General features: G+C 46.6%; 1 protein-coding gene across 1 annotated transcript; it reads right to left on the reverse strand.

Annotated features, from left to right (window-relative positions):
- Positions 1-25819, reverse strand: LOC144690708 (UNC93-like protein MFSD11). The gene is made up of 13 exons (XM_078558463.1): positions 25669-25819; positions 17820-17875; positions 15748-15855; positions 14331-14410; positions 13781-13877; positions 12416-12474; positions 11226-11364; positions 10531-10580; positions 6717-6782; positions 6001-6126; positions 3366-3531; positions 2282-2417; positions 1-889 (listed from the first exon to the last, which is right to left on the reverse strand). Exons 1-13 carry the CDS (start codon positions 25756-25758, stop codon positions 737-739), a joined length of 1326 nt encoding a protein of 441 aa, XP_078414589.1. The 5' UTR covers positions 25759-25819; the 3' UTR covers positions 1-736.

Raw genomic sequence — 25819 nt, forward strand, 5'->3', positions numbered from 1 at the left:
TCTTTAATGAAGTGGATTTGTAACTAACACCTCCAATGACATGATAAGTGATGATTATCTGAAGGTTATGAGCACACAAAAGGACTCCCATCAATTCCTGGTGAGGAGCAAATGACAGTAACAATGGACTGTTCGATCCTGAGCTATTACCAGATACTGTGCTTATATGGTTATACTCTGGTTTGTAAGGAATGAGCAGTTGCTTATAAATGCCCTGCATCGACAAAAATAACAGCTAATTTGGATATATCAGAATATCAGTCAGTGCAAGACAGAACTAAGATACAAGGGCAGGGGAGAAATCCTATAGTGTAAAGCAATACTGTACTGTAAATCTATTTGTTATTTCCACTGATATCAGAATGTTTTTGTTTAGTGCCCACAGAAATTCTCAGGTTGGGTGGGCTCTGGCTTATTTCTTCTGTAATGGTTATTGTAGGTTCAACATTATCATTTGACATAGGACACTCACACCTGACATCTCCAAGAATGAGAGACTAAAACGGTTTTGCAAAGGATTGAAAACACTGCAGTACATGGTCTCCACCACCAGGCGTCCTTAGTGATTTAAATACTAAACTCCCTCTAGTGGCAGAGGAAAGCTGCTGCAACATTCTAATCTGCTCCATGAATCCATGGGATTTTCCAACTCCAGCAGGTTCCAAAGCAACAGATCCCTGGAATTCAGAGCTGTGGATATTCCCTGCCACCCCTGCACTTTTAGGAACATTGAAGGTCAGAAATCTTGCAAGCCCGAGGCACTGTCTTCAATTTTCTTCACGGTGAAAAAGGAAAGTGTGCCAAAAAAACAGAAGCTGGTCAGGATGAGGAGCTGCCATGAAAGTACCAGGTAGTTGCTGTACCCAAAAGCCACTGCGGCAGAAATGGACTGAAAGCCAAGGAGAAAGAAAACGGTCACACAGATGAGAATAGTGTTTTTTCTTTCTGCAGCATGGACGGCTGTTCTGCACACAAACATATGAAAAAGGCCTGCCAAACCCATCCCTGTCCAGATGCGATGCAGCCATTTCAAACAATCAGGCTGCCTCCCACACATAAGGGGGAGGGAAAAACCAGAAGATAAAAAAGGGACAAGAAATTTAAAAGACTGCATGAAGTTCCTTCTCTGATTCTTTAATCTGGGAGTAATCCAGAAGCACTTTTAATCCCAGATAATTTGCTGCTGTACCTGAGAACATGCTTTCTCAGATGTGCAACACACGCTTCAGTTTGTTCCAGAGGCCAATAACTCTCTGCAAATTAACACTTCCTAACATATAGCCTAACTTCTTGACCAAAACATTTCCAACTTGTCCCGAGTCCTGCCCATCTGGGAGCGCCTTCCCTTCTCCTTTTAAAAACCTCAATTATATTTTCTTCTGAACTACATTTCAACCCAGACTTCATAAACTCCCTCCTGATAACTAAGCCCAGGACAGGGTATGATATTAGTTACCCTCCCATGTGCCTTCCCAAGGTCTTTGATATCACCCAACATGCACAGGACCAAAGACACCATACTCTAATTGTGTTGGATAATGAGGCTGTATTTTAGCTATGTAATGCATATTGGAGACGGTAGGTGTATCATAACACAGTGTGATACATTATGGCAACAGTATTCACTACTCAACCCACTGGCTGTACCCTCTCATGTCTTTCCTGCAGTCCACTCACCGGCTCTTCCCCACTCCCTGATCCTACCGCTCACTGCCTGTCTTCCGCTCTCCGACTTTCTCCCTGACCCTTCCATTCAACACCCCCCGCACCCCCTCTTGCTTGCATATTTCCTCCTCACTGCCCCTCTCCCGAGCCCTGGTTCACAGCGAGGTTTTAGGAGAGGGAAGCGCAAGCGAAAGTTAGTGGAAGAGGGAAGTGGTGAGTGGGAGGGAGGCAGTGAGTGGGTGAGGTGGCGGTGAGTGGATACCATGGGTGTAACTTAGCTCAGTTCAAATAAATAGAGTAGATATACAATTAAACACTAAGATAAAAGCAAAAAACTGCAGGTGCTGGAAATCCAAAACAAAAACAAAAATACCTGGAAAAACTCAGCAGGTCTGGCAGCATCTGCGGAGAGGAACACGGTTAACGTTTCGAGTCCGAATGACCCTTCAACAGAATTAAGTAAAAACTTACTTAGTTCTGTTGAAGGGTCATTCGGACTCGAAACGTTAACCGTGTTCCTCTCCGCAGATGCTGCCAGACCTGCTGAGTTTTTCCAGGTATGTTTATTTTTGTTTTAGATATACAGTTGTAGATTGAGTGTTTCTGGTAACGGTACCTGTACGAATTTGAAGATTGCGAAAGCTGGGCCGCTTTGCTGCGGGTACAGTATGCCAAGGATGCTGTAGAGCTGAGTGTTGAAGCAACTGTCACCCAGGCCAAGGAGGAAGCTGCTTACTAACGCTGCAGCAGGACTGTAAATACAACAACTGTTACCGTCCCGTCCGTGATACCGGGAATCACCATCTGCCTCAATTCTGCCTGATCCAGCACACTGCCCAACACGCCAATACTGTCCAACACCCCAATACTACCCAATGCCCCCATACTGCCCAACAGCCCAATACCGCAATACCACCCAATGGTCCAATACTGCCCATGCCTCAATACTTTCCAACACCCCAATACTTTCCAATGCCCCAATACTGCCCACACCCCAATACTGTCTAAAGCCCCAATACTGCAATGCCGCCCCAATACTATCCAACTCCCCAATACTGCCCCATGCCAAAATACTACCCAACTCCTCAAAACTGCCCAATGCCCCAATACTGCCCAAAGGCCTAATACCCCCAATGCCCCAATACTGCCCACACACCTATAATGTCAATGCACCTATAATGCCCACCCCCCAATACTGCCCAATGCCCCAACATTGTCCAAACCGCAATACTGTCCACATGCCAATACTTCCCAATGCTCGAATACTGTCCAGCCCCCAATACTGTCCATGTCCCAATACTGTACAGCCGCAATACTGCCCAGTGCCCCAATACTGCCCAGTGCCCCAATACTGCCCAGTGCCCCAATACTGCCCAACATCCCTATACCACCTGTCACCCTAATAGTACCAGAAACCCCAATACCAGTTGACACCCAAATACTGCCCAACACCATCACATCCCCAGTTGTCTAGGTGGTGATGCTGGACTTTCACCTTGAACGCTGGTTAATGGCTTGACACAACTGAGAGTCTTGCTTGGCCACTTCAGAGTGCAGTGAAAATTCAGTCTCATTGCTGTGTGTCTAGAGTCACATATAAGCCCAGACCAGGTGAGGAAGGCAGGTTTCCTTCCCTAAAGTAAACCAGTTGGATTTTTGTTACAAGCCAATAGCTTCATGATCACTTTTACAGATCTTACCTGGGGGTCAGGTAAGGCTCACTGGTTGCACCCCCTATTGGAGTGTCGCCTGGGATTATAAGGAAGATCAGGTAGAATGCCAGGAGATGCACAATGACTCCGAGGAGGATTGCTGAGGTACGTCGGAACTGGTTATTGGTACACAGCAGCCCGAAGATCCCACCCCCTGTAACAGAGAGACACACATTTACCATCTGAATCCTCACTGAACCAGCTATTTATTTCCAGCAGCCCATGAGGATTTCATTTATTCACAGGCGAACTGAGTGGACCTTCTTATGGTGTGTCTGCACCGAAAGAAGTCACCCTCTCCCCTGTGATAAGCCATCCTAAACACCCATTCAAAAGGGCAAAGGAAGGGTCTCCCTGATTCCCAGCACCACAGTCCATATCTTGCCCACCTCAGCAGCACAAGCTAGCCCTGACCTGATGTGACTTGGCCCCTCCCAATATATTAAATGGACAGGACAAGTTACTGAGTGTGAGAGAGGGACCTTGCAGCACTAAGCAGGGGACCATATAGACTGTGGTCTATAATCCCCATGCTTTCCAACCTTAACCGGTTAATTCGAACAAGAAGGCCATTGAGCCTCTCGAACCTGTTACACAGGAACAGGAGGAGGCCATTGAGCCTCTCAAACCTGTTACATAGGAACAGGAGAAGGCCATTGAACCTGTAGAGTCTATTACACAGGAACAGGAGAAGGCCATTCAGCCTCTTGAAGTTGTTACATAGGAACAGGAGGCCATTCAGCCACTCGAGTCTGTTATACAGGAACAGGAGGCGGCCATTCAGCCTCACAAACCTGTTACACAGGAACAGGAGGAGGCCATTCAACCCATCGAACCCCTGTTTTTTTGTTTTATTCTTGAACGGGATGTGGGCGTCGCTGGCTAGGCCAGCGTTTATTGCCCATCCCTAATTGCCCTTGAGAAGGTGGTAGTGAGCTGCCTTCTTGAACCGCTGCAGTCCATATGGTGTAGGTAAACCCACAGTGCTATTAGGAAGGGCGTTCCAGGATTTGACCCAGCAAGAATGAAGGAACAGCGAATCCAAGTCAGGATGGTGCGGGACTTGGGGGGGAATTTGTAGGTGGTGGTGTAACCATGCATCTACTACTCTAGTCCTTCTAGGTGATAGAGGTCGCAGGTTTGGAAGATGCTGTCGAAGCACTTGGTAAATTGCTGCAGTGCCCTTTGTTGATGGTACACACTGCTGCCACTGTGCGTCGATGATGGAGGGAGTGAATATTTACGGTGACAGATGGGATGGCAATCAAGCGGACTGTTTTAATGAAAACAGAAAATGCTGGAAAAACTCATCAGCTCTGGCAGCATCTGTGGAGAGAGAAACAGTTTTAACGTTTCAAGTCCATATGACTCTTCTTCAGAGCTGATTACTTTGCCCTAGATGGTGTCGAGCTTTTTGTTTGAGCTGCACTCATCCAGGCATTTGGAGAGGATTCTGTCAGACTCCTGACTTGTGCCTTGTATATGGTGGACAGGCTTTGGGGAGTCAGCAGGTGAGTTACTTGCTGCAGAATTCCCAACCTCTGACCTGCTCATGTAGCCACAGTATTTATATGGCTGGTCCAGTTCAGTTTCTGGTCAATGGTAACCCCCAGGATGTTGAAAATGGAGGATTCAGCATTGGTAATGCCACTGATTCTTTAGTTAGGTTCTTTCTTGTTGGAGATGGTCATTGCCTGGCACTTTTGTGGCACAAATATAACTTACCACTTATCAGCCCAAGCCTGGATATTGTCGAGGTCTTGCTGCATTTGGACATGGACTGCTTCAGTATCCAAGGAGTCACGAATGGTGCTGAACATTATGCATCATCAGCGAACATCACCACTTCTGACCTTACGATGGAGGGAAGGACATTGAAGATGGTTGGCCTAGGACACTATCCTAAGAAACTCCTGCAGTGATGTCCTGGGAATGAGGTAATTGCCCTCCAGCAATACAGCCATCTTCCTTGTGCTGGACATGACTCTAAACAGTGGACAGTTTTCCCTCAATTGCCATAGACTCCAGTTTTGCTAGGGCTCCTATCCCACATTCAGCCAAGTGCTGCCCTGATGTCAAGGGCAGTAACTCTCATCTCACCTCACCTCTATTCTGCTATTCAGTTAGATCTAGGATGATCTATATCTTCCATTGGGGGGGAGAGTTCCAGATGTTCACTGCCTTTTCTGTTTCCTGATTTCACTTGTCTGGATGAGTGCAGCTCGACACCATCCAGGACAAAAGTAATCAGCTCTGAAGAAGAGTCATATGGACTCGAAACGTTAAAACTGTTTCTCTCTTCACAGATGCTGCCAGAGCTGCTGAGTTTTTCCAGCATTTTCTGTCTTCATTAAAGCAATCTGCTTGACTGGCATCCCATCCACCACTGCAAGCATTCGCTCCCTCCACCATTCACACACAGTGGCAGCAGTGTGTAACATCTACAAGAATGTCCTGATTCTAAATTTAATAGTGCAACTCTTTGTTTTGCCCTCACAGACCCTCCACACAACCTCTTACATTGCTCCCTAGCCTCCTCCTAACATCTGACCTTCCTTCCAATCCTCCCATCCTCTCACCTTCCTCCCATGCTCTGCTTGGCACAATCATTTTTCAAACTTACCAATAATCTCTCCAATGCCAATGAATATCCCTGAGAGACCAATGAGACCCTTGGCCACTGGCCCGAACTGTCTGGTGGCTCCAATACACGTCCCGTACACCCCACTGTAAAAAGTCAGCACCAGCCCTGGAACAACAACACCCCCAAAACAAGAGTTAAACAAGGTTTGACCCACCAACACAATGAGAGCAGGTACACATGTTAGATATAGAGTAAAGCTCCTCTACACTGTCCACATCAAACATTCCCAGGTAGGTATAGCACAGATTGTATACAGACTAAAACTCCCTCCAGACTATCCCATCAAATATGATGATAATCTAATTTTCCCCACCAGCTGTCCTTCATAGTCCTAATAGCTGATGTGGTTGAAACATGGTGGGTCCATGCCCATTAGGGAGCAGATCAAGATGATACCAAACTCAGGCCCTTACCCTGTTGGGACAGTGGAGGGAGGGAGTGGAGAGGAGTGGGCAGTGTGGGATACTCAGGGGTTAGGGTGAATGTGAGGAGTGGAGGAGGTGGGGCAGATTGGGGGTGGAAGGGAGGTGGGGATAGAGGGGAGGGAGGGGGCAGTGCGGGACCAATGTGGGGAAGCCGTCATCACCCCTGCTCCAGTGGTAATGCTTTATTGTCAGATGTCAAGTCTCACAAATTGTAGAGTCTGTACACTCACCCACCCCTGTACAGCCACTCCTGTACACTAGCTTACTCACCACTGTACATTATTGTCACGCTCAATAGCAGCATGTTCTTTGTGCGAAACAACCTCAACATTGACCCTGAAAAAGAGATTGAACTGAGTGAGGAGAGAGAAGGTTTTCACACCCAGTTCTACATTACCCTTGAACAGTGAGGTTGAAAAGGGTTTTCAGTTTTCAACCTGTGTGTTGACCTATGACTGGGTGACTTTAACTAGCACCAGAATCTCTTGCATTCACTTGTAGATTCATATCCCGCAACACATGGGAATTACAGGATACGTTACTTTCAGTGTTCAATTTGACACCAAAGGGCTCCTGTCACATTGGGGCTTCGATCTTCCCACTTCTCAGGACAATATTGTCACACCCCAAACACTAACCCACTGTACCCCACAATCACTATCCACTGTACCCCAAAACACTAACCTACCACACCACCCAATCACTAACCAACCGTACCCCGCCAATCACTAACACACTGCACTACCCACTCATTGTCTACCGTACCCTCCAATCACTAACCTACCGTACCCCGACAGTCACTAACCCACCGTACCCTCCAATCACTAACCCACCGTACCCCCCCCAATCACTAACCCACCGTACACCCCCAATCACTAACCCACCGTACCCTCCCAATCACTAACACACCGTACACCCCCAATCACTAACTCACCGTACCCCCCCAATCACTAACCCACCGTACCCCCCCATCACTAACCCACCGTACCCCCCCAGTCACTAACCCACCGTACACCCCCAATCACTAACCCACCGTACACCCCCAGTCACTAACCCACCGTACACCCCCAATCACTAACCCACCGTACCCCCCCAATCACTAACCCACCGTACCCCCCCAATCACTAAGCCACCGTACCCCCCCAATCACTAAGCCACCGTACCCCCCCATCACTATCCCACCGTACCCCCCCAATCACTAACACACCGTACCCCCACCAATCAATAACCCACCGTACCCCCCCAATCACTAACCCACCGTACCCCCCCAATCACTAACGCACCGTACCCCCACCAATCAATAACCCACCGTAAACCCCCAATCACTAACACACCGTTCCCCCCCAATCACTAACCCACCGTACCCCCCCAATCACTAAGCCACCGTACCCCCCCAGTCACTAACCCACCGTACACCCCCAATCACTAACCCACCGTACCCCCCCAATCACTAACCCACCGTACCCCCCCAATCACTAAGCCACCGTACCCCCCCAATCACTAACACACCGTACCCCCACCAATCAATAACCCACCGTACCCCCCCAATCACTAACCCACCGTACCTCCCCAATCACTAACACACCGTACCCCCACCAATCAATAACCCACCGTAAACCCCCAATCACTAACACACCGTTCCCCCCCAATCACTAACCCACCGTACCCCCCCAATCACTAAGCCACCGTACCCCCCAATCACTAACACACCGTACCCCCCCAATCACTAACCCACCGTACCCCCCCAATCACTAACCCACCGTACCCCCCCAATCACTAACACACCGTACCCCCACCAATCAATAACCCACCGTACCCCCCCAATCACTAAGCCACCGTACCCCCCCATCACTATCCCACCGTACCCCCCCAATCACTAACACACCGTACCCCCACCAATCAATAACCCACCGTACCCCCCCAATCACTAACCCACCGTACCTCCCCAATCACTAACACACCGTACCCCCACCAATCAATAACCCACCGTAAACCCCCAATCACTAACACACCGTTCCCCCCCAATCACTAACCCACCGTACCCCCCCAATCACTAAGCCACCGTACCCCCCAATCACTAACACACCGTACCCCCCCAATCACTAACACACCGTACCCCCCCAATCACTAACCCACCGTACCCCCCCAATCACTAACACACCGTACCCCCACCAATCAATAACCCACCGTACCCCCCCAATCACTAAGCCACCGTACCCCCCAATCACTAACACACCGTACACCCCCAATCACTAACCCACCGTACCCCCCCCCAATCACTAACCCACCGTACCCCCCCCAATCACTAACCCACCGTACCCCCCCAGTCACTAACCCACCGTACACCCCCAATCACTAACCCACCGTACCCCCCCAGTCACTAACCCACCGTACACCCCCAATCACTAACCCACCGTACCCCCCCAATCACTAACCCACCGTACCCCCCCCAATCACTAAGCCACCGTACACCCCCAATCACTAACCCACCGTACCCCCCCAGTCACTAACCCACCGTACACCCCCAATCACTAACCCACTGTACCCCCTCCAATCACTAAGCCACCGTACCCCCCAATCACTAACACACCGTACCCCCCCAATCACTAACACACCGTACCCCCCCAATCACTAACACACCGTACCCCCCTAATCACTAACACACCGTACCCCCCTAATCACTAACACACTACACTACCCACTCATTGTCTACCGTACCCTCCAATCGCTGACTCACCATACTCCCAATCACTAACCCACCGTACCCTCCCGATCACTAACCCACCATAAACCCCCCGATCACTAACCCACCATAAACCCCCCGATCACTAACCCACCTTAGCCCCCCCCGATCACTAACCCCCCATAAACCCCCCGATCACTAACCCACCTTAGCCCCCCCGATCACTAACCCACCTTAGCCCCCCCGATCACTAACACACCTTAGCCCCACCGACCACTAACTCACTGCACCTCCCGACCACTAACTCACTGCACCTCCCGACCACTAACTCACTGCACCTCCCGACCACTAACTCACTGTACCTCCCGACCACTAACTCACTGCGCCTCCCGACCACTAACTCACTGCGCCTCCCGACCACTAACTCACTGCGCCTCCCGACCACTAACTCACTGCGCCTCCCGACCACTAACTCACTGCGCCTCCCGACCACTAACTCACTGCGCCTCCCGACCACTAACTCACTGCGCCTCCCGACCACTAACTCACTGCGCCTCCCGACCACTAACTCACTGCGCCTCCCGACCACTAACTCACTGCGCCTCCCGACCACTAACTCACTGCGCCTCCCGACCACTAACTCACTGCGCCTCCCGACCACTAACTCACTGCGCCTCCCGACCACTAACTCACTGCGCCTCCCGACCACTAACTCACTGCGCCTCCCGACCACTAACTCACTGCGCCTCCCGACCACTAACTCACTGCGCCTCCCGACCACTAACTCACTGCGCCTCCCGACCACTAACTCACTGCGCCTCCCGACCACTAACTCACTGCGCCTCCCGACCACTAACTCACTGCGCCTCCCGACCACTAACTCACTGCGCCTCCCGACCACTAACTCACTGCGCCTCCCGACCACTAACTCACTGCGCCTCCCGACCACTAACTCACTGCGCCTCCCGACCACTAACTCACTGCGCCTCCCGACCACTAACTCACTGCGCCTCCCGACCACTAACTCACTGCGCCTCCCGACCACTAACTCACTGCGCCTCCCGACCACTAACTCACTGCGCCTCCCGACCACTAACTCACTGCGCCTCCCGACCACTAACTCACTGCGCCTCCCGACCACTAACCCACCATATCCCCCCAATCACTAATTCACTGCCCCTCCCAATCACTAACCCACTGTACCCCTCAATCACTAACTCACTGTACACCCCCAATCACTAACCCACCGTACCTCCCAATCACCACACCAACATCCGCTGACTACACCCTAGTGCCGAGTAGCATCAGTTCATAACCATGTTTCCATTGTGAGCATTTAACAGGAACAAGAGCTCAGACTGAGCTCAGTAACCTAACCCCTTGAGCACAGGAACAACTTACTGAACTCTGATGTGATCTGATCCAGGGTAGACATCGCTTTCTCTTTAAACCTAGAACAACATTGAAACAAATCAGGCAGCTGTAAAAGCTAATATAAATTTAAAAAGAAAAGGACTTGCCAACCAGTGCTTTACAACCAAGTGTAGTCAATGTAGGAAACGTTAGGCAATGTCGCAGCTTGTACATGGCAAGATCCAAAACCATAAATGTGTTATTGGTTTGAGGTGTTGGCTGAACATTAAGCATCAACCAGGACAACAGGAGAACACCCCTGCTCTTCTTTGAAATAGTGCCATGGATTCTTCACATCTACCTGAGAGATTAGGTGGTCTTATTCCTCAGTATTGCACTGGGAGTGTCAGCCTGGATTTTGTGTGCCAGTCTTTGGAGTGGGGCTTGAACCCATGACCTTCTGACTCAGAGGCAACAGCATGAGCCATTCAGCCATGGCTGACACACATTTGTTTTAAATACGTTATTTTCACAAAGATGTTTTTAGACTCAACACACAATCTTGGTCCCAACACAGTGAGATCCCGATCTCAGCCAGGGTTATCTGGAACAGGGTAAGGCAGCTCCCTGGCATCCCCAGTGGCCAGTTTTAGAACTGCATGTAGATTGTGTCCTCATGAGCATAGAACGATCCACAGCGCAAGGAGGAGAGCCAGGCCATTGGTTTCCATTTGCATACTTACAGCCTAGAATCCTGAAGCAGAGGATCATTGATCTCAGAGTTGCTGTCCACGTGTTTGATGTTTTTAAGTGTAAGTAGGATGGCTGTCCCAGCAAGAGAGATTATGGACAATATGATAAAGAAGGTACTTCTGTCATGATCTGACAAGTCAAAAAGAAAGAACTTGCATTTCTATATTGTCCTTCACAACCTCAAGACATCACACAACACTTTACAGCCATTGCTGATGTAATGTAGAAAATGCAGCAGCTAATTTGCCTACTGCAAGATTCCAAAAACAATGAGATAATGGCCAGATAATATGTTTCAGTGATGTTGGTTGAAGGATAACTATTGACCAGAACACTGGGGAAAATTCCCCTGACCTCCTTTAAATAGTACCATGGGATCTTTGGTGCACACCTGAGAAGGCAGACGGGTCCTCTGTTTAATGGCTCATTCAAATGGCTGCATTTTCAACAGTGCAGCACTCCCTCAATACTCAATACAATGGAGTGACACCCTGATTATGGACTCAAGTCTCTGGTAACGGGCTCAAACCCATGACTTTCTGTCTCAGAAGCAAGGGGCCTGACCTTGTACCAGTGGAACCCGTCCCTCAGTTGCCCGTCTATATCACTCAGAACCTGAGGGGGGGGGCCATGGTAGGATCCTGCTATTGCTCCACGAGTGGGTCAGAGGGGCTGAGATGGTCAATAGGGTAGAGAAGGTCAGAGGCCCCCGCGATGGTGCACACGGCAGAGACGGTCAGAAGGACAGAGACGATCAGAGGGGCAGAGGCAGTCAGAGAGACTAAGACAGTGGGAGGGAGGGGCCGAGGCGGCCAGATGGTCAGAGGGGCCGAATGGATCCATATTGGATCGGCTGAATTTACGAACATCATCTCGTGAAATGTTGGGACCCCAATTTAATCCTTTGCTCAAGGCTCCCACAAGACTAAATGTTCCCTCACCCCACCACTCCTATCTCTCCCACCCACCCGGTCAACACCCATCATCCTTGTTATTCCCACTTCACCACCCTGATCCTCCACCCCACCCTCCATGATCCTCCAATCACCCTCTTACACTACCCAGCCCAACCCCCCACACACCCACATCGTGACAGACCCACCCTCCATCGCTCTCCACACCTCCCTTCCCCTCCCCTCCCATAAAAAAAAATGAGCAGGAAGCAAAGCCAGTCTTTTACCTGAGATCACTGTTGTATCTCGCCATTGCAGGTAAACATAGAGGTTTCCAAACAACATGCTGCAAAAATATATCAAACCAGTCAGATTAGAGGCACTAAAATGTATTGGTCACCCAGAGTAAAACAACATGACCCAGATTCCCCTTACAGCAGCTCATTCTGGGGCAGAGGTTAGGAGGAGGACAGGACGATACTGGAAAATAAATATCGTATCCCTTTCACATTCAAAACATGATTTCAATATTCCAAGACACACAGAATTACATACAATTTATAACATAGAGACAGACCATTTGGCCCAAATGATCCATGCTGGTGTTTACATGCACCACAAATCTCCTGTCACTGAAACCAAGTATAGGCACAATGGGCCAAATGGCCTCCTTCTGTGCTGTAAGTTTCTAAGGTTCCATAAGTGGGAGGGAAGAGTTACTCCATCAGATTGTAGCCCAAATGATAAAGATCAAGATTTGCCCTCCCACCACGATCCCACTATCACGCTGCGTCACCCAGTGACCCCACCATGACCCTCACACCCCAAGATCTCGCCATGACCCTCACACCCTGTGACCCCAGCATCACCCTCACACCCTGTAACCCCACCATCGACCTCACACCCCATGACCCCACCAATGACCTCACACCCTGTGACCCCAACATTGCCATCACTCTCACACCCTGTGACCCCAGCATTAACCCCACACCCAGTGACCACAGCATCACCATTACCCTCACATCCTGACCACAACATCACCCTCACACTCCGTGACCCCAAAATCACCATCACCCTCACACCGTGATCCCAACATCACCCTCACACCGTGACCTCACCATCACCCTCATTCCCCATGACTCCAACATCACCCTCATTCCCCATGACTCCAACATCACCCTCATTCCCCCTGACCCCGCCATCACCCTCACACCCCATGGTCCCAACATCACCCTCACTCTCACATTCCATGACCCTATAATCAACCCCTCCCATGACCCTCACACCCTATGACCCCATCCTCACCGTCATACACTGTGATCCCGCCCTGCCCCTTATCATGACCCTCACATCCCATGAGCCTGCCCTCATGGTCATATCCTGCAATCCTGATCCACAACCTCACCTCCAGAACACAGCCAGAGTTCCAGCTGATTTTACAATCATTAGCTCATCCCAAAACCATTAGGTTTATTGAGTTCAATCCTGCCAACTTGCCATAGCAGGATTTGAACTTATGACCTTGAGTTACCAGAATCATTAGGCTACCATGTCTGGTCTCTGGATACAATAGTGGACAGAGGAAGAATATTAAAGGGGATCAGACTATGGATATGTTGCCCAACTCTTGCAGGAGTCTGCAGTTCCCTTACCTGCACTGTAACAGAGCCCAGAAGGTGCCAGTGTTTCTGTTGATAGTGGTACTGTCAGAGTTCAGGATAAGGAAGCTCTCCTGAGCTGTCCATAGCACTGACAGAGAAGGAAGAACATGGGCAGAGCTGGAGGGTCCTGACTGCCTCCCCAACCTGTACTGAGTTAGCTGTTCGGTGATGAGACAGAAATCAGGACAACAACTGGGTTGGAGTCTCTGGTGTGAGGATGGGGTGGGACACAATAAGCCTGTCAGGATTGCCAATCCTGTTGCTGCCCTGGTTAATAGTGAGTGTGGGCATCAGATGAAACTATGATCAGATTTGGCTGCAGCCCCCAACCCACCAGCCCCCACTCCTCCCAATTCAATAGCCTGAGCACCCTCATTGTCCAGGCTCGAGCACAAAAGCTGATCACTTGCTTGAAGCATCTGATTAGGAATGGGTAGAATTGTACCCCAGGGTGTGGGGTGGGGGACAGGATCCCTCAGGAGAGGCCAGGAGACACATTGATACTGAGATTTTGAAATAATTGTCCAGGAATTCCACTCACCAGCTGCAGCAAATCCGATGAGGATGGAGGCGATGTAGAATGACCAAGTCATCGGCTCACAGAACGAAACCACGTAACCACTAGAAAAACCAAACAAAACACAACAACAGTAGAGGACCAGTCAGTCAGAGCTTCACTGCAGGTCCACCCAGGACAAAGCAGCCCGCTTGATTGGCATCCCATCCACCACCTTAAACATTCACTCCCTCCATCACCAATGCACAGTGGCAGCAGTGTATATCATCTACAAGATGCACTGCAGCAACTAACCAAAGCTCCTTTGACAGCACCTTCCAAACCCACGATTCTACCAACTAGAAGGACATGAAAGCAGATGCATGGGAACACCACCATCTGCAAGTTCCCCTCCAAGCCACTCACCATCCTGACTTGGAACTATATCGCTGTTCCTGTGCTGTTGCTGGGTCAAAATCCTGGAACTTCCTCCAAACAGCACCGTGGGTATACATACACCACATGGCCTGAAGCAGTTCAAGAAGGCAGCTCACCACCATCTTCTCAAGGCAATTAGGGGTGGGCAAAAAAATGCTGTACCAGCCAGTGACACCCACATCCCATGAAAGAATAAATTTAAGAAAGGTGCTTATGGTACAGAGTCAGTTAAAGGAACAGGAGACAACCATTCAGCACCCCCCACTCAACATTCCTTTCCCCCCCAATTGGTACAGCGCCATAACCTATTTTCAAAGGCATCTGTTTACTACCAGCCTGTGCCAGTTCCAACCCAGCACTCCATAAGAATGTGAACTGCCAACTGCCCTAGCCAACATTTCAGTTTCTTCAACAAGTAATGGGGAATAAGTGAAGTGTTTTATCACTTTTAATTAAACATAGTTTTCTGGAAAAACAGGATCAAAATTATTTTTGAACTTGATTGAACCGAAGACCGCTGAACATAATTTTTCTGCAAACCCCTCCCCACAACATTGGCTCATACTCTGCGTCACCCAACGACTGTCTACAGATTCTGGTCCCAAGAATGCCCAATTTTGCTGTGCTATGGCTGAGAGAACCTGGTATCCGATCACCTTAGGGGTCGGGGAAATTTCCATGAAGTGGATGGGTAGGACTCACCTGCAGTGGCACAGCTGAGAGAACAAACTGGCAATCGGAGGCAAGAGACTGGCACACCTGGGCCATCATTGAATCTTACAGCAAATAGGAAGGTCATTCAGCCTGTCAAGTCCACACCAGCTCTTTGAAAGTTCTGTCCAATTAATTCCTCTCCCCCATTCTTTCCCAATTGCCGAGTGGATTTAAAACTCAGAAGGAGAAAGCATGGAATGTTCTCAGGGTACAGACCAGGGGATTATCAACTGAATAGAGCAGGGACAAGTTTTATCTTGGATGGCTTGCAGGAGTGTGGGAGACTAAAACCCACAGGGATCAGGCTTACCTATAAACAACTCCACTGAAGACCATCGACATCTTTGGTCCAACAACTGCGACCACAGATGGTGCAATGAGGTTAGAAACTGAAAACACTCCATAGATAATGGCAAGGCTGGCAAAAAAAGCACAAGGAACTGTGATGCTTGGGCAAGGATTTTGGCCTTTCATTCCTGCTTTTCCCACAACAAGTACTAGCAACAATATTACAGACCTTTCCTACCCACTGAACCCCTTTTCACACCCCATGTAAAATCTCCCCACTTATGGACTCCACCCACTTACTATATCTCCTTCCACTCCCAATGTAAAATCTACCTTATCAAGGACTTCTGAAGAAAAAAGTTTATTACTTAAACTGAATTGTAATGTTATGCACATCTTTGGGTTATACATTGGACAGCTAGCAGATGATGCTCATACTCATGAGGATGATTAGAACTGGCAGTAAGATATCAGCTAAGGCATGCTCTTTGCCCAATTTATACTGAGGAGCACTTGGAAGCTCATAATTACATCCTGCAATCCTAACTCACACCAAGTCCTATTCATCTACCACTCCTGTGCTTGTCTACATTGGCTCCAGGTCCTACAATGCCTCAACTTCAAAATTCTCATTCTTGTTTTTAACCTCCATGACCTCATCCCTCCCTAACTGTAATCTCCTCCAGCCCTACATCACTCCAAGATCTCTGCAAACCTCCAATCCTACATCTTGCTCATCCCTGATTTTAATTACTTCACCATTTGTGTGGCAATGCCTTCAGCTGCCTGGGCCCTAAGCATTGGAATTGCCTCTCTAAACCTCTTCATCTCCCAACCTCCTTTAAAATGCTCCTTAAAACTCACCTCTGACCAAGCTTTTGGTTATCTTCTCCCTTGGTTTGGTGTCAAATTTTGTCCCAAGAGCGCCTTGGGACATTTTACTACATTAATGGTACCATATATATAAATACAAGTTGTGATTGCAATGGGCGTGTTAAGCTGACTGTCAAAGGTAATACTGTAGGATCTAATAAGATCGCTTGATCAGAAAATTATTTGCTTCGGAGCAGGAAGGGGTTCTGAATGTTCACCCTGGCCTCACCAGATGATACCGTACACAGCATGTGGACAAGACTCAAGGCTGAAATCAGAGAACAGTGATTCATGACACCTGGGGCAACACCAGATCTCCAGCATGCCACAGATGACGAGAGAACAGTGTGGCACACCAGCATTAATGCCAACCAAATCCTGTAAATGCAAACTCCTAAGGTGGAATTTAGTCCTCCCCTGAGGTAAGTTTGATGGCAGGGGGCATTTAGTTGGGCAGGAGGGGGGCAGGTGGGGACCCCACATGCTTTCCCACTTCTGCCCTGATTAAGTCCAGGACGGGAAGGTTCGTGGACGGTAATTTGTGCCAACTTAAGGGACTCACTCTGCTACCGCTGGTATTCACCCAGCGATGGGCATGCGAGAAGCCCAAAAAGCAAACCCTGTCGGAGTTGCTTTCAGGCTTCTGGTGGTGTCCATCGTTCAAAGGAACTCAGTGCCTAAATGAGGGAGCCACATCAGGAAGAGGGTGGGGTGCCTACTGAGAGCACCTCTCTGCTCTTGCTGCCAACTGCCTCCACTACGACCTCCATCACTCACCTGTTCCCTGGGTCCTTTGGCGATCCTGAGCATTAGGTAGGTGCATTAGCAGCAGCTGCCACTGCTTCTGTGGTGGTGCTACCCAGCAACACACAGTTGCCAGCCTCTGATTGGCCAGCAGCTCTTAGGGGGTTGGGGGGCAAGATCTCTGCCCCGGAGCCCTTGATTGGCACTTAATTCGGCAGGCCTTCCTGAAAGCAGGTAATGCAGGGCTCTTGCCAGCTCTGCAGCTGGTAGGCAAGATACTTGTCAACTCTATTAAATACTACCCCTAATGTGTAGCAAAAAACCATGATCAAGTTTATACACTAGGTTTCAGTTATGCTCACAGGTAAGACATCCACCAGAAGCACAGTGGCTGAGGGGGCAGTGGGTGCCTCAGTCCACCAAAAATGTTGTAGACAGATTCAACAGCCAATAATAAAGACTCAGGGTCTCTGATACCTGTTGTAACCACTGCCGGAGAAACTGGTGTTGGTCAAACTCCTTATCACTGTTTGCTGCAAAAGAAGAACGTTGAAAGGATTTACATTTATACATCTCTCAGATATATCCACAATGAATTACATTGAAGCATGGTCTGACTAGTGCTGCATAGGTACCAGGCAGCAATTTCCCACACAGCAAGATCCCACAAGCAGGAACCGAGGCAGTTCATCTGTTTTTGATGGTGTTGGTTGAGGAAGGAATGTTGAATCACGGTACTAGGGAGGCCCCCTTTCTGGACATGGGGTCTTTAACATCTATCCCAACTGATAGACAGTACCTTGGTTTAATGTTTCATCTGAAAGACAGCACTTCTGATAGTGCAGCACTCTCTCAGTACTCCACTGAAGTGTCAGCCTAGATTACATGCTCAATGCATGGTGCGTGGCTATATCAAATAAGTAATGAGTAATGAGCCAGATTTAGTTAACAATCTAACTTTGCATGACCATTTATCCAATTAATCATAATATGATTGAAAGGGAGAACCGTGAAACAGCTACTAAGATTCTAGATTTAGACTCTAATGGCATGAGACTAAGACTATCCACAGTAAACTGAGAAAATCTGTTAATGGGTATAATGGCACTGATCAGTGGGAAATGTTTAGAAAGGAATTAAACCTCTAAAGGACAGGGGTTCTACTTGCCAAAAAAGACAGCCATAGACAACTAAAGTGGTGAGCGACAACATAAAACTAAAAAAAAATTTAAAAATCACAGATCCTAGAGAACGGGAAAATACAAAAAAACAACAAAGGATGAGAAAATAGATAGTAAAAGTTACAAAAGGGGAGCGTGAAAAGAAACTTAGAAGGGATATCACAACCAACTTAAAAAATATTTGCAATGACTAAAGGGTTGATTGGAGCAATGTGGGCCACTTGAAAATAGGTGATATCGTCAATGAAAATAAGGAAATGGCTGAATAATTACTTTGTGTCAAGCCTTACAGTAGAATAAGAGGTCAGCATGCCAGACATCTCAAGGAAACTAACATTAAATCAGGGACAGGGACTCAACCAAACTAACATAAGCAAGAAGAAGTAAAGGAGAAATAGATAGCACTGAAAAGCAACAAATCCCCAGGACCAGGTGGTTTCTTCCCCAGGGTTTTAAAAGAGGTAGGTGAAAACATTGCAAATGTTCCAATTATAATCTTCCAAAGTTCTCTAAAACCAGAAAATGTTCCTTCGGAAAATTATGCATGTCACAGCACTATTTAAGAATGGTGACAGAGGGAAACAAGGGAATTAATGACAAGTAGCCTAATAATGTCGGGAAATTGCTCGAGTCTATAATAAAGGATAGGGTGACTGAACAACTTGAAAGTTTTCAGTTGATAAGAGAGAACCAGCTGGATTTGTAAAGGGTAGGTCATGCCTGATGAATCTGATTGAATTTTTTGAAGAGGTGACTACTGAGCAAACTAATGGAGCTATGGGCTGACTAGTCTCTGGGTGCAGATGGACTTCATCCTAGGGTCTTAAAAGAGGTGGCTCACGAGATAGCAGATGTGGTGATGTTAATTTTCCAAAATTCCCTAGATTCAGGAAAGGTTCCATCAGACTGGAAAGTAGCAAATATAACCTCTCTATTCAAGAAGGGAGGGAGGCAGCAAACAGGAAATTATAGGCCAGTTGGCTTGATGTCTGTCGTGGGGAAGGTGTTAAGAGTCGATCATTAAAGAGGTTATAGCTGAGCACTTAGAAAAACTCAAGGTAATCAGGAAGAGTCAGCATGGTTTTATGAAAGGGATATCATGTTTAACCAATTTATTAGAGTTCTACGCGGAGTAACATGTGCAGTGGATGCAGGGGAGCCTGTGGATGTACTGTACTTGGATTTCCAGAAAGCATTTGTAAGTTGCCACATCAAAGGTTATGGCGGAAAATAAAAGCTCATGGTGTAGGGGGTAACATATTAACCTGGGCAGAAGATTGGCTGGCTGGCAGGAAACAGAGAATATGCACAAATGGGTCTTTGTCTGACGTGTCGAGTGAAGTCCTGCAGGGGTCTGTGCTGGGGCCTCAACATTTTACAATTTACTTCAATGACTTAGATGAGGGGAGTGAAGGCATGGTAGCTAAATTTTCAAAACGACACAAAGATAGGTACAAAAGTACGTTGTGAAGAAGGCGTAAGGAGTTTGCAGACAGATAAAGATAAGTTGAGTGAGTGGGAAAAAATCTGGTAGGTGAAGTATAATATGGGAAAATGTAAAGTTGTTCACTTTGGCAAGAAGAATAAAAAAGCAGAACTACTTAGATGGGGAACGACTGCAGAATTCTGAGGTGCAGAGGGATCTTAGATGTTCTCATGCATAAGTCACAAAAAGTTAGTATACAGGTACAGAATGTAATCAAGAAGACTAATGGAGTGCTATCATTTATTATAAAAGAAAGTGAACATAAAAGTAAAGATGTTATGCTTCAGTTATATAGGGCATTGGTGACACGGCATCTCGAATACTGTGTGCAGTTTTGGTCTCCTTATTTATGGAAGGATGTAAATGCATTGGAGGCAGTTCAAAGGAGGCTTACTAGATTGATACCTGGAATGAGCGGGTTGTCTTATGTCAGGCTGGACTTGTGGGTGAGTCCAGAGCTATTTTTAAATTAGGCCGTTATAGGACAGAGATGAGAATTTTTTTTCTCTCAGAGGGCTGTGCGACTTTAGAAGGTGACGGGGCCACTGAATATTTTTAAGACAGAGGTATATAGATTCTTGTCAGGCTAATCAAAGGTTATCCGGCATAGATGGGAATGTGGAATTCGAAACAATAACAGATCAGCCATGATCTTATCGAATAACAGAGCAAGCTCAAGGGGCCGAATGACCTACTTCTGTTCCTATTTTGTATGTTTGTAAAGTAGTGGATAGGAGAATGACTACAAATGTTATTTGTATAGGCTTCCAGAAGGCATTTGGTAAAGTCTTTCATGGGAGACTGTTAGCTAAAGGTGAATGAAAATTTTTGACTTGGTTAGAAACTGGCTGAGCGGTAGGACAGAGAGTAGGGATAATGGGCAGGTAGTCTACTTGACAGGATGTAACTGGTGGTGTCCTGCAAGGATCTGTATTGGGCCTCAATAATTCACTGTATTCATTAACAACTTAAACAATGGGATAGAAACTTCAGCTGTACAAAGCCCTGGTTAGACCATACCTGGAGTACTGCGAGCAGTTCTGAGCACCACACCTTAGGAGGGATATATTGTCTTTGGATGGAATGCAGTGTAAATTTACTAGAATGATCCTTGAACTCCAAGGATTAGGCTACAAAGAATGATTAAACAAACTAGGGTTGTATTCCCGGGCATGTAGAAGGTTAAAGGGTGAATTGACCAAATGTTTCAAGCAATAAAGGGAAACAGATAGGGTAAATTGGGAGAAACTATTTCTGCTGGTTGGGGAGTCTAGGACTAGGGGACAAAGTCTAAAAATTAAAGCCTGACCTTTCAGGAGTGAAATTTGGAACACTTCTTCACTTAAAGAGTGGCAGAAGTTTGGAGTACTCTTCCAGAAACAGCAATTGACGTTAGATCAATTGTTAACTTTAGAACTGAGTTTGATAGATTTTTGTTAGCTAAAAATATTAAGGGATATGGGGCAAAGGCAGATATATGGAGTTGAGTCATTAATCAGCAATGAGCTCGTTGAATGTTGGAACAGACTCGAAAGGTTAAATGGCCTACTCCTGTTTCTATATTCCTGTGATTTGAACCTATGACCTGACTCAGAGACGAGAATAGTACCCACCAAGTCAGACTGGTCTTTTTACTTTCAATGGCACTGACATTCAGTATGGTTCTTCTGAGTGACTGTTTTAGATTAAGCCATGATTTGATTGAATGGTGGAACAAACTTGAAGGGCTGAAAGGCCTACTTCTGTTCTAATACTAATCTAAATTTATAACCTCTTAGCATCGACCAGTGGAATTAATGTTTCAGTATATCTTCTCATGCTCTCCCAAAACACAGAATGCTTTTTAGAATTTCACTTAACCTTCTCTACTCCTCTGAATACAGACCTAGATTTTAGCTCTCATTGAAACTCTTAACTTCTCATGCCTGCTACCTTCCTGGTGAATCTATGCTGCAGTTTTCACAAAGAGAAAGAAAGAGCAAAAAAGAGAGCAGAAGAGACACTAAACAAGTCTACAAGTAAAGAAATAATAAATTTGCCCAAACATTCTTTAGGCTAACGTTGGAGCACTCTGTGATAAACTTATGAGGAGGGTCTTGAGCTACCGGAATAATCTGTATTGGAGCAAAGAAGGGTGGTTTATTGAGGTTTTTAAAGTTATGAAAAGATTTGAAAACACAGCACTATAGGGAGAGAGCTGGGCAATGGGATTGTTTTAGATTGCTTGAGCAAAAAGCCACCACAGATATGATTGTACTGCTTTGTGCTCTAAATATATGACTCTGAATAGAGAGTTTAATTGAGCTTTGCCCTGTGACTCCTGTTTAAATGATGTCATTATCATGGGTTGCTGACAGGAGATACTGTTATCTGAAAAACAGTTTCTCTTTGTGCCCCAGTCAAGGGATCATATGCTGTGAATTGATGAGTGAATATCAACGGCAGTCAATTATTTCAGTTACTCCTGCAAGGTCTGTTTGTCCCATCTGTGATTTTCTCCCCTCTTCTCCAGCTGGCCCCTTACCATCGCTCCTCCAGTAGTTCGCGCACATGGCCATTCCTTACAAGAGAACTAGATAGTGAATGTCGGAAGACTCTTTGACTGTGGTGGGAATCACATGTAAACCCGATTTACCCATTCCCCACCCAGAACCACGATAGGGTTGCTCTTGTTCTCACCTTCCACTCCACCAACCTCCATGTTTAATGGATCATCCTCTGGCATTTCTATCACCTCCGTCATAATGCCAATACCAAACACATCTTCCCCTCCCCTTTCAGCCTTCCAAAGAGGCCATTCGCTCTGCAATACCCTGGTTCACTCCTCAATCACCTCCAAAGCCCCATCCTTTTCCCACAGCAACTTCCCATGCAAGCGCAGGAGATGCAACACCTGTGCTTTTACATCATAGGTTCTCACCATCCAAGGCAACTAGCAAACCTTCCCAGTGAAACAGAGATTCATTTACACTTCTTTCAATTTATTCACTGTATTCACTCATAATGCCTTGAGGAAACCAAACGCAGATTGGGTGATCGCTTAGTGGAACATCTTTGTTCAGTCCACCAGGATAACCCCAGAACATCCAGTAGCCTGCCATCTCCGCTCATTCCTACTATAACCTCTCCCATACTGGTCCAGTGAAACACAACATAAGCTTGAGGAACAGCACCTCATCTTGTGATTCGGCACTTTACAGCCTTCAGGACTCAACAGCACCTATACATTCATTAAAGGTGCAAAAACCCAGAAAAGGTCAGTCAACTGTGGCTGACAAAGGAAGTTAAGGATTGTATAAAGTTAAAAGAAAAGATTTATGAAATTGCCAGAAGTAGTTTTTAGAATAGAGCAAAGGAAGACCTAGAAACTGGTAATGGGAGAATAGGATATGAATGCTATCTAGCAAACAACATAAAAAGGACTGTAAAGCTTCTATAGGTATGTAAAAAGGAAGCGTTTGGCTAAGACAAATGTGGGTGCATTACAGGCAGAGTCAGGAGAATTTATAATGGGGAATAGAGAACTAGCAGAGAAGCTAAATTATTACTTTATGCCTATTTTCACTGAGGAAGATACAGGGAATCTCCCAGATTTAGAGATCCAAGGGACTAGGGAGAATGAGGAGTTGAAGGAAATTAATACAAGCAAGAAGATTGCATTAGAGAAATTAGTGGGACTGAAAGTTGATAAGTCCCCGAGACCTGATATTCTGCATCCCAGAGTGTTGAAAGAGGTTGCTATAGAGATAGTGGATGCACTGGTGATCATTTTCCAAAATTCTATAGATTCTGGAATGGTTTCTGAAGATTGGAAGGTAGCAAATGTCACCCCACTATTTATGAAGGGAGAGAGAGAGAAAACAGGGAACTACAGACCTGTTAGTCTTACAAAAGTAGTAGGGAAAATGCTAGAATGTATTATAAAGGATGTGATAAATGGATATTTGGAGAATCATGATCTGATTGGGTGTAGTCAGTATTTGCAAATGGGAAATCATGTTTGAAGAACTTGGTGGAGTTTTTTGAGGATGTTACTAACAAAATTGATAAAGGAGAGTTGATGGACGTAGTATACTTGGATTTTCAGAAGGCTTTTGATAAAGTCCCCCACAGGAGGTTGATTAGCAAAATAAAAGCACATAGGATAGGAGGCAATATACTGGCATGGATTAAGGATTGGCTAACAGGCAGAAAAGAGAGAGTAGGAATAAATGTGTCATTCTTGAATTGGCAGGCTGTGACTAGTGGGGTACCGCAAGGATGAGTACTCGGGCCCCAGCTGTTCACAATATATATCAATGATTTGGGTGTGGGGACTAAATGTAATATTTCTAAGTTCGCAGGGGATACAAAGTTAGGTGGAAATGTGTGTTGAGGGGAAGATGTAAAGCGGCTACAGGACGATTTGGACAGACTTGATGAGTGGGCAAGAACATGTCAGATGGAATATAATGTGGAAAAATGTGAGGTTATCCACTTTGGTAGAAGGAACAGATGTGCAGAGTATTTCCTAAATGGTAGGAGATTAGAGAGTGTAGATATACAAAGGACCCTGGGTGTCCTTGTCCATAAGTCACTGAAAGCTAACATGCAAGTGCAGCAGGCAATTAGGAAGGCTAATGGAATGTTAGCCTTTATTGCAAGAGGATTTGAGTACAGGAGTAGTGAAGTCTTGCTTCAATTGTATAGAAGCTTGGTTAAACCACACCTGGAGTGCTGTGTGCAGTTTTGGTTTCCTTACCTCAGAAAGGATATTATTGCCATAGAGGGAGTGCAACAAAGGTTCACCAGACTTGTGCTGCAGATGGCGAGACTATCTTATGAAGAGAGATTGGGGAAACTCAGCCTATATTCTCTAGAGTTTCAAAGAATGAGAGGTGATCTCATTGAAACCTACAAAATACTTAAAGGAAAGACAGGGTAGATGCAGGTATGATGTTTTCCCTAGTTGGGGAGTATAGCAGCAGAAGATGCAATTTTAAAATAAGGGGCCAAGATGAGGAGAAACTTCTTTACTCAGAGGGTTGTGAATCTTTGGAATTCTCTACCCCAGAGGGCCGTGGAAGCTCAGTCTTTGAGTATGTTTAAGGTAGAGATTAATAGATTTCTGATTAACAATAATGGAAAGAGTTATGGGGGTAGTTTGGGTAAAAGACATTGAAGTGTTCGATCAGCCATGACCATATTAAATGGTGGAGCAGGCTCGACAGGCTGAATGGCCTTCTCCTCTTCCTATGTTCCTAACATTGAGTTCAACAATTTCAGATTATAACCTCTGCCCCTTGATTTTTTTGGATGGTAATTCTGCTTTGCCCATTTATACATAATTCAGCCACGTCTTTTGTTTCATTATTGTGTCCCATTATCATTTATTTTTGCCTTGTACCATTATCCTTTTTTGTCCTTTAATCTCTCCTGTCTTCCATCTCTCCTGTTCTTTCCACCCCTCTCCCCAATTATTTATAAACTATCATTAATTCTGAGGAAAGTTCACCGACCTGAAACGTTAACTCTGTTTCTCTCTCCACATATGCTACCAGGCCTGCGGAGTATTTCTGGATTTCCAGCACCAAAGTCCTTGTAATAAACTTTTATCTCTGATCATGTGTCACTAGTACTCGCTGCCGTTATACTTCATATAAATTGAGTTAAAACTCACCTCTATGTTCCCGCAGGTAGTGAAGGCGGTGAAGAGGAGCATGAAGGCCACACCGAGGAGGTAAACATTGATCACCCTGCGATGCCCCATTGAGACACTAACCGGCCCCAGCTGCGGATGGACAGACAGATGGAGAAGCGCCAGCACTCCG

The sequence above is a fragment of the Cetorhinus maximus genome, chromosome 15 (genome assembly GCF_964194155.1).
Source record: "Cetorhinus maximus chromosome 15, sCetMax3.hap1.1, whole genome shotgun sequence".
Classification (NCBI taxonomy): domain Eukaryota; kingdom Metazoa; phylum Chordata; class Chondrichthyes; order Lamniformes; family Cetorhinidae; genus Cetorhinus; species Cetorhinus maximus.

What these genes read in the sequence shown, in the direction of transcription:
- LOC144690708 (XM_078558463.1), bottom strand. Translation starts at nt 25,758, where the DNA reads ATGGGGCATCGCAGGGTGATCAATGTTTACCTCCTCGGTGTGGCCTTC. An exon ending in CATCGGATTTGCTGCAGCTG is followed by an intron (nt 13,878 to 14,330) that starts GTGAGTGGAATT and finishes CTTCTCTGTCAG; the next exon opens with TGCTATGGACAGCTCAGGAG. An exon ending in TGGGCTCTGTTACAGTGCAG is followed by an intron (nt 12,475 to 13,780) that starts GTAAGGGAACTG and finishes ATATTTTTGCAG; the next exon opens with CATGTTGTTTGGAAACCTCT.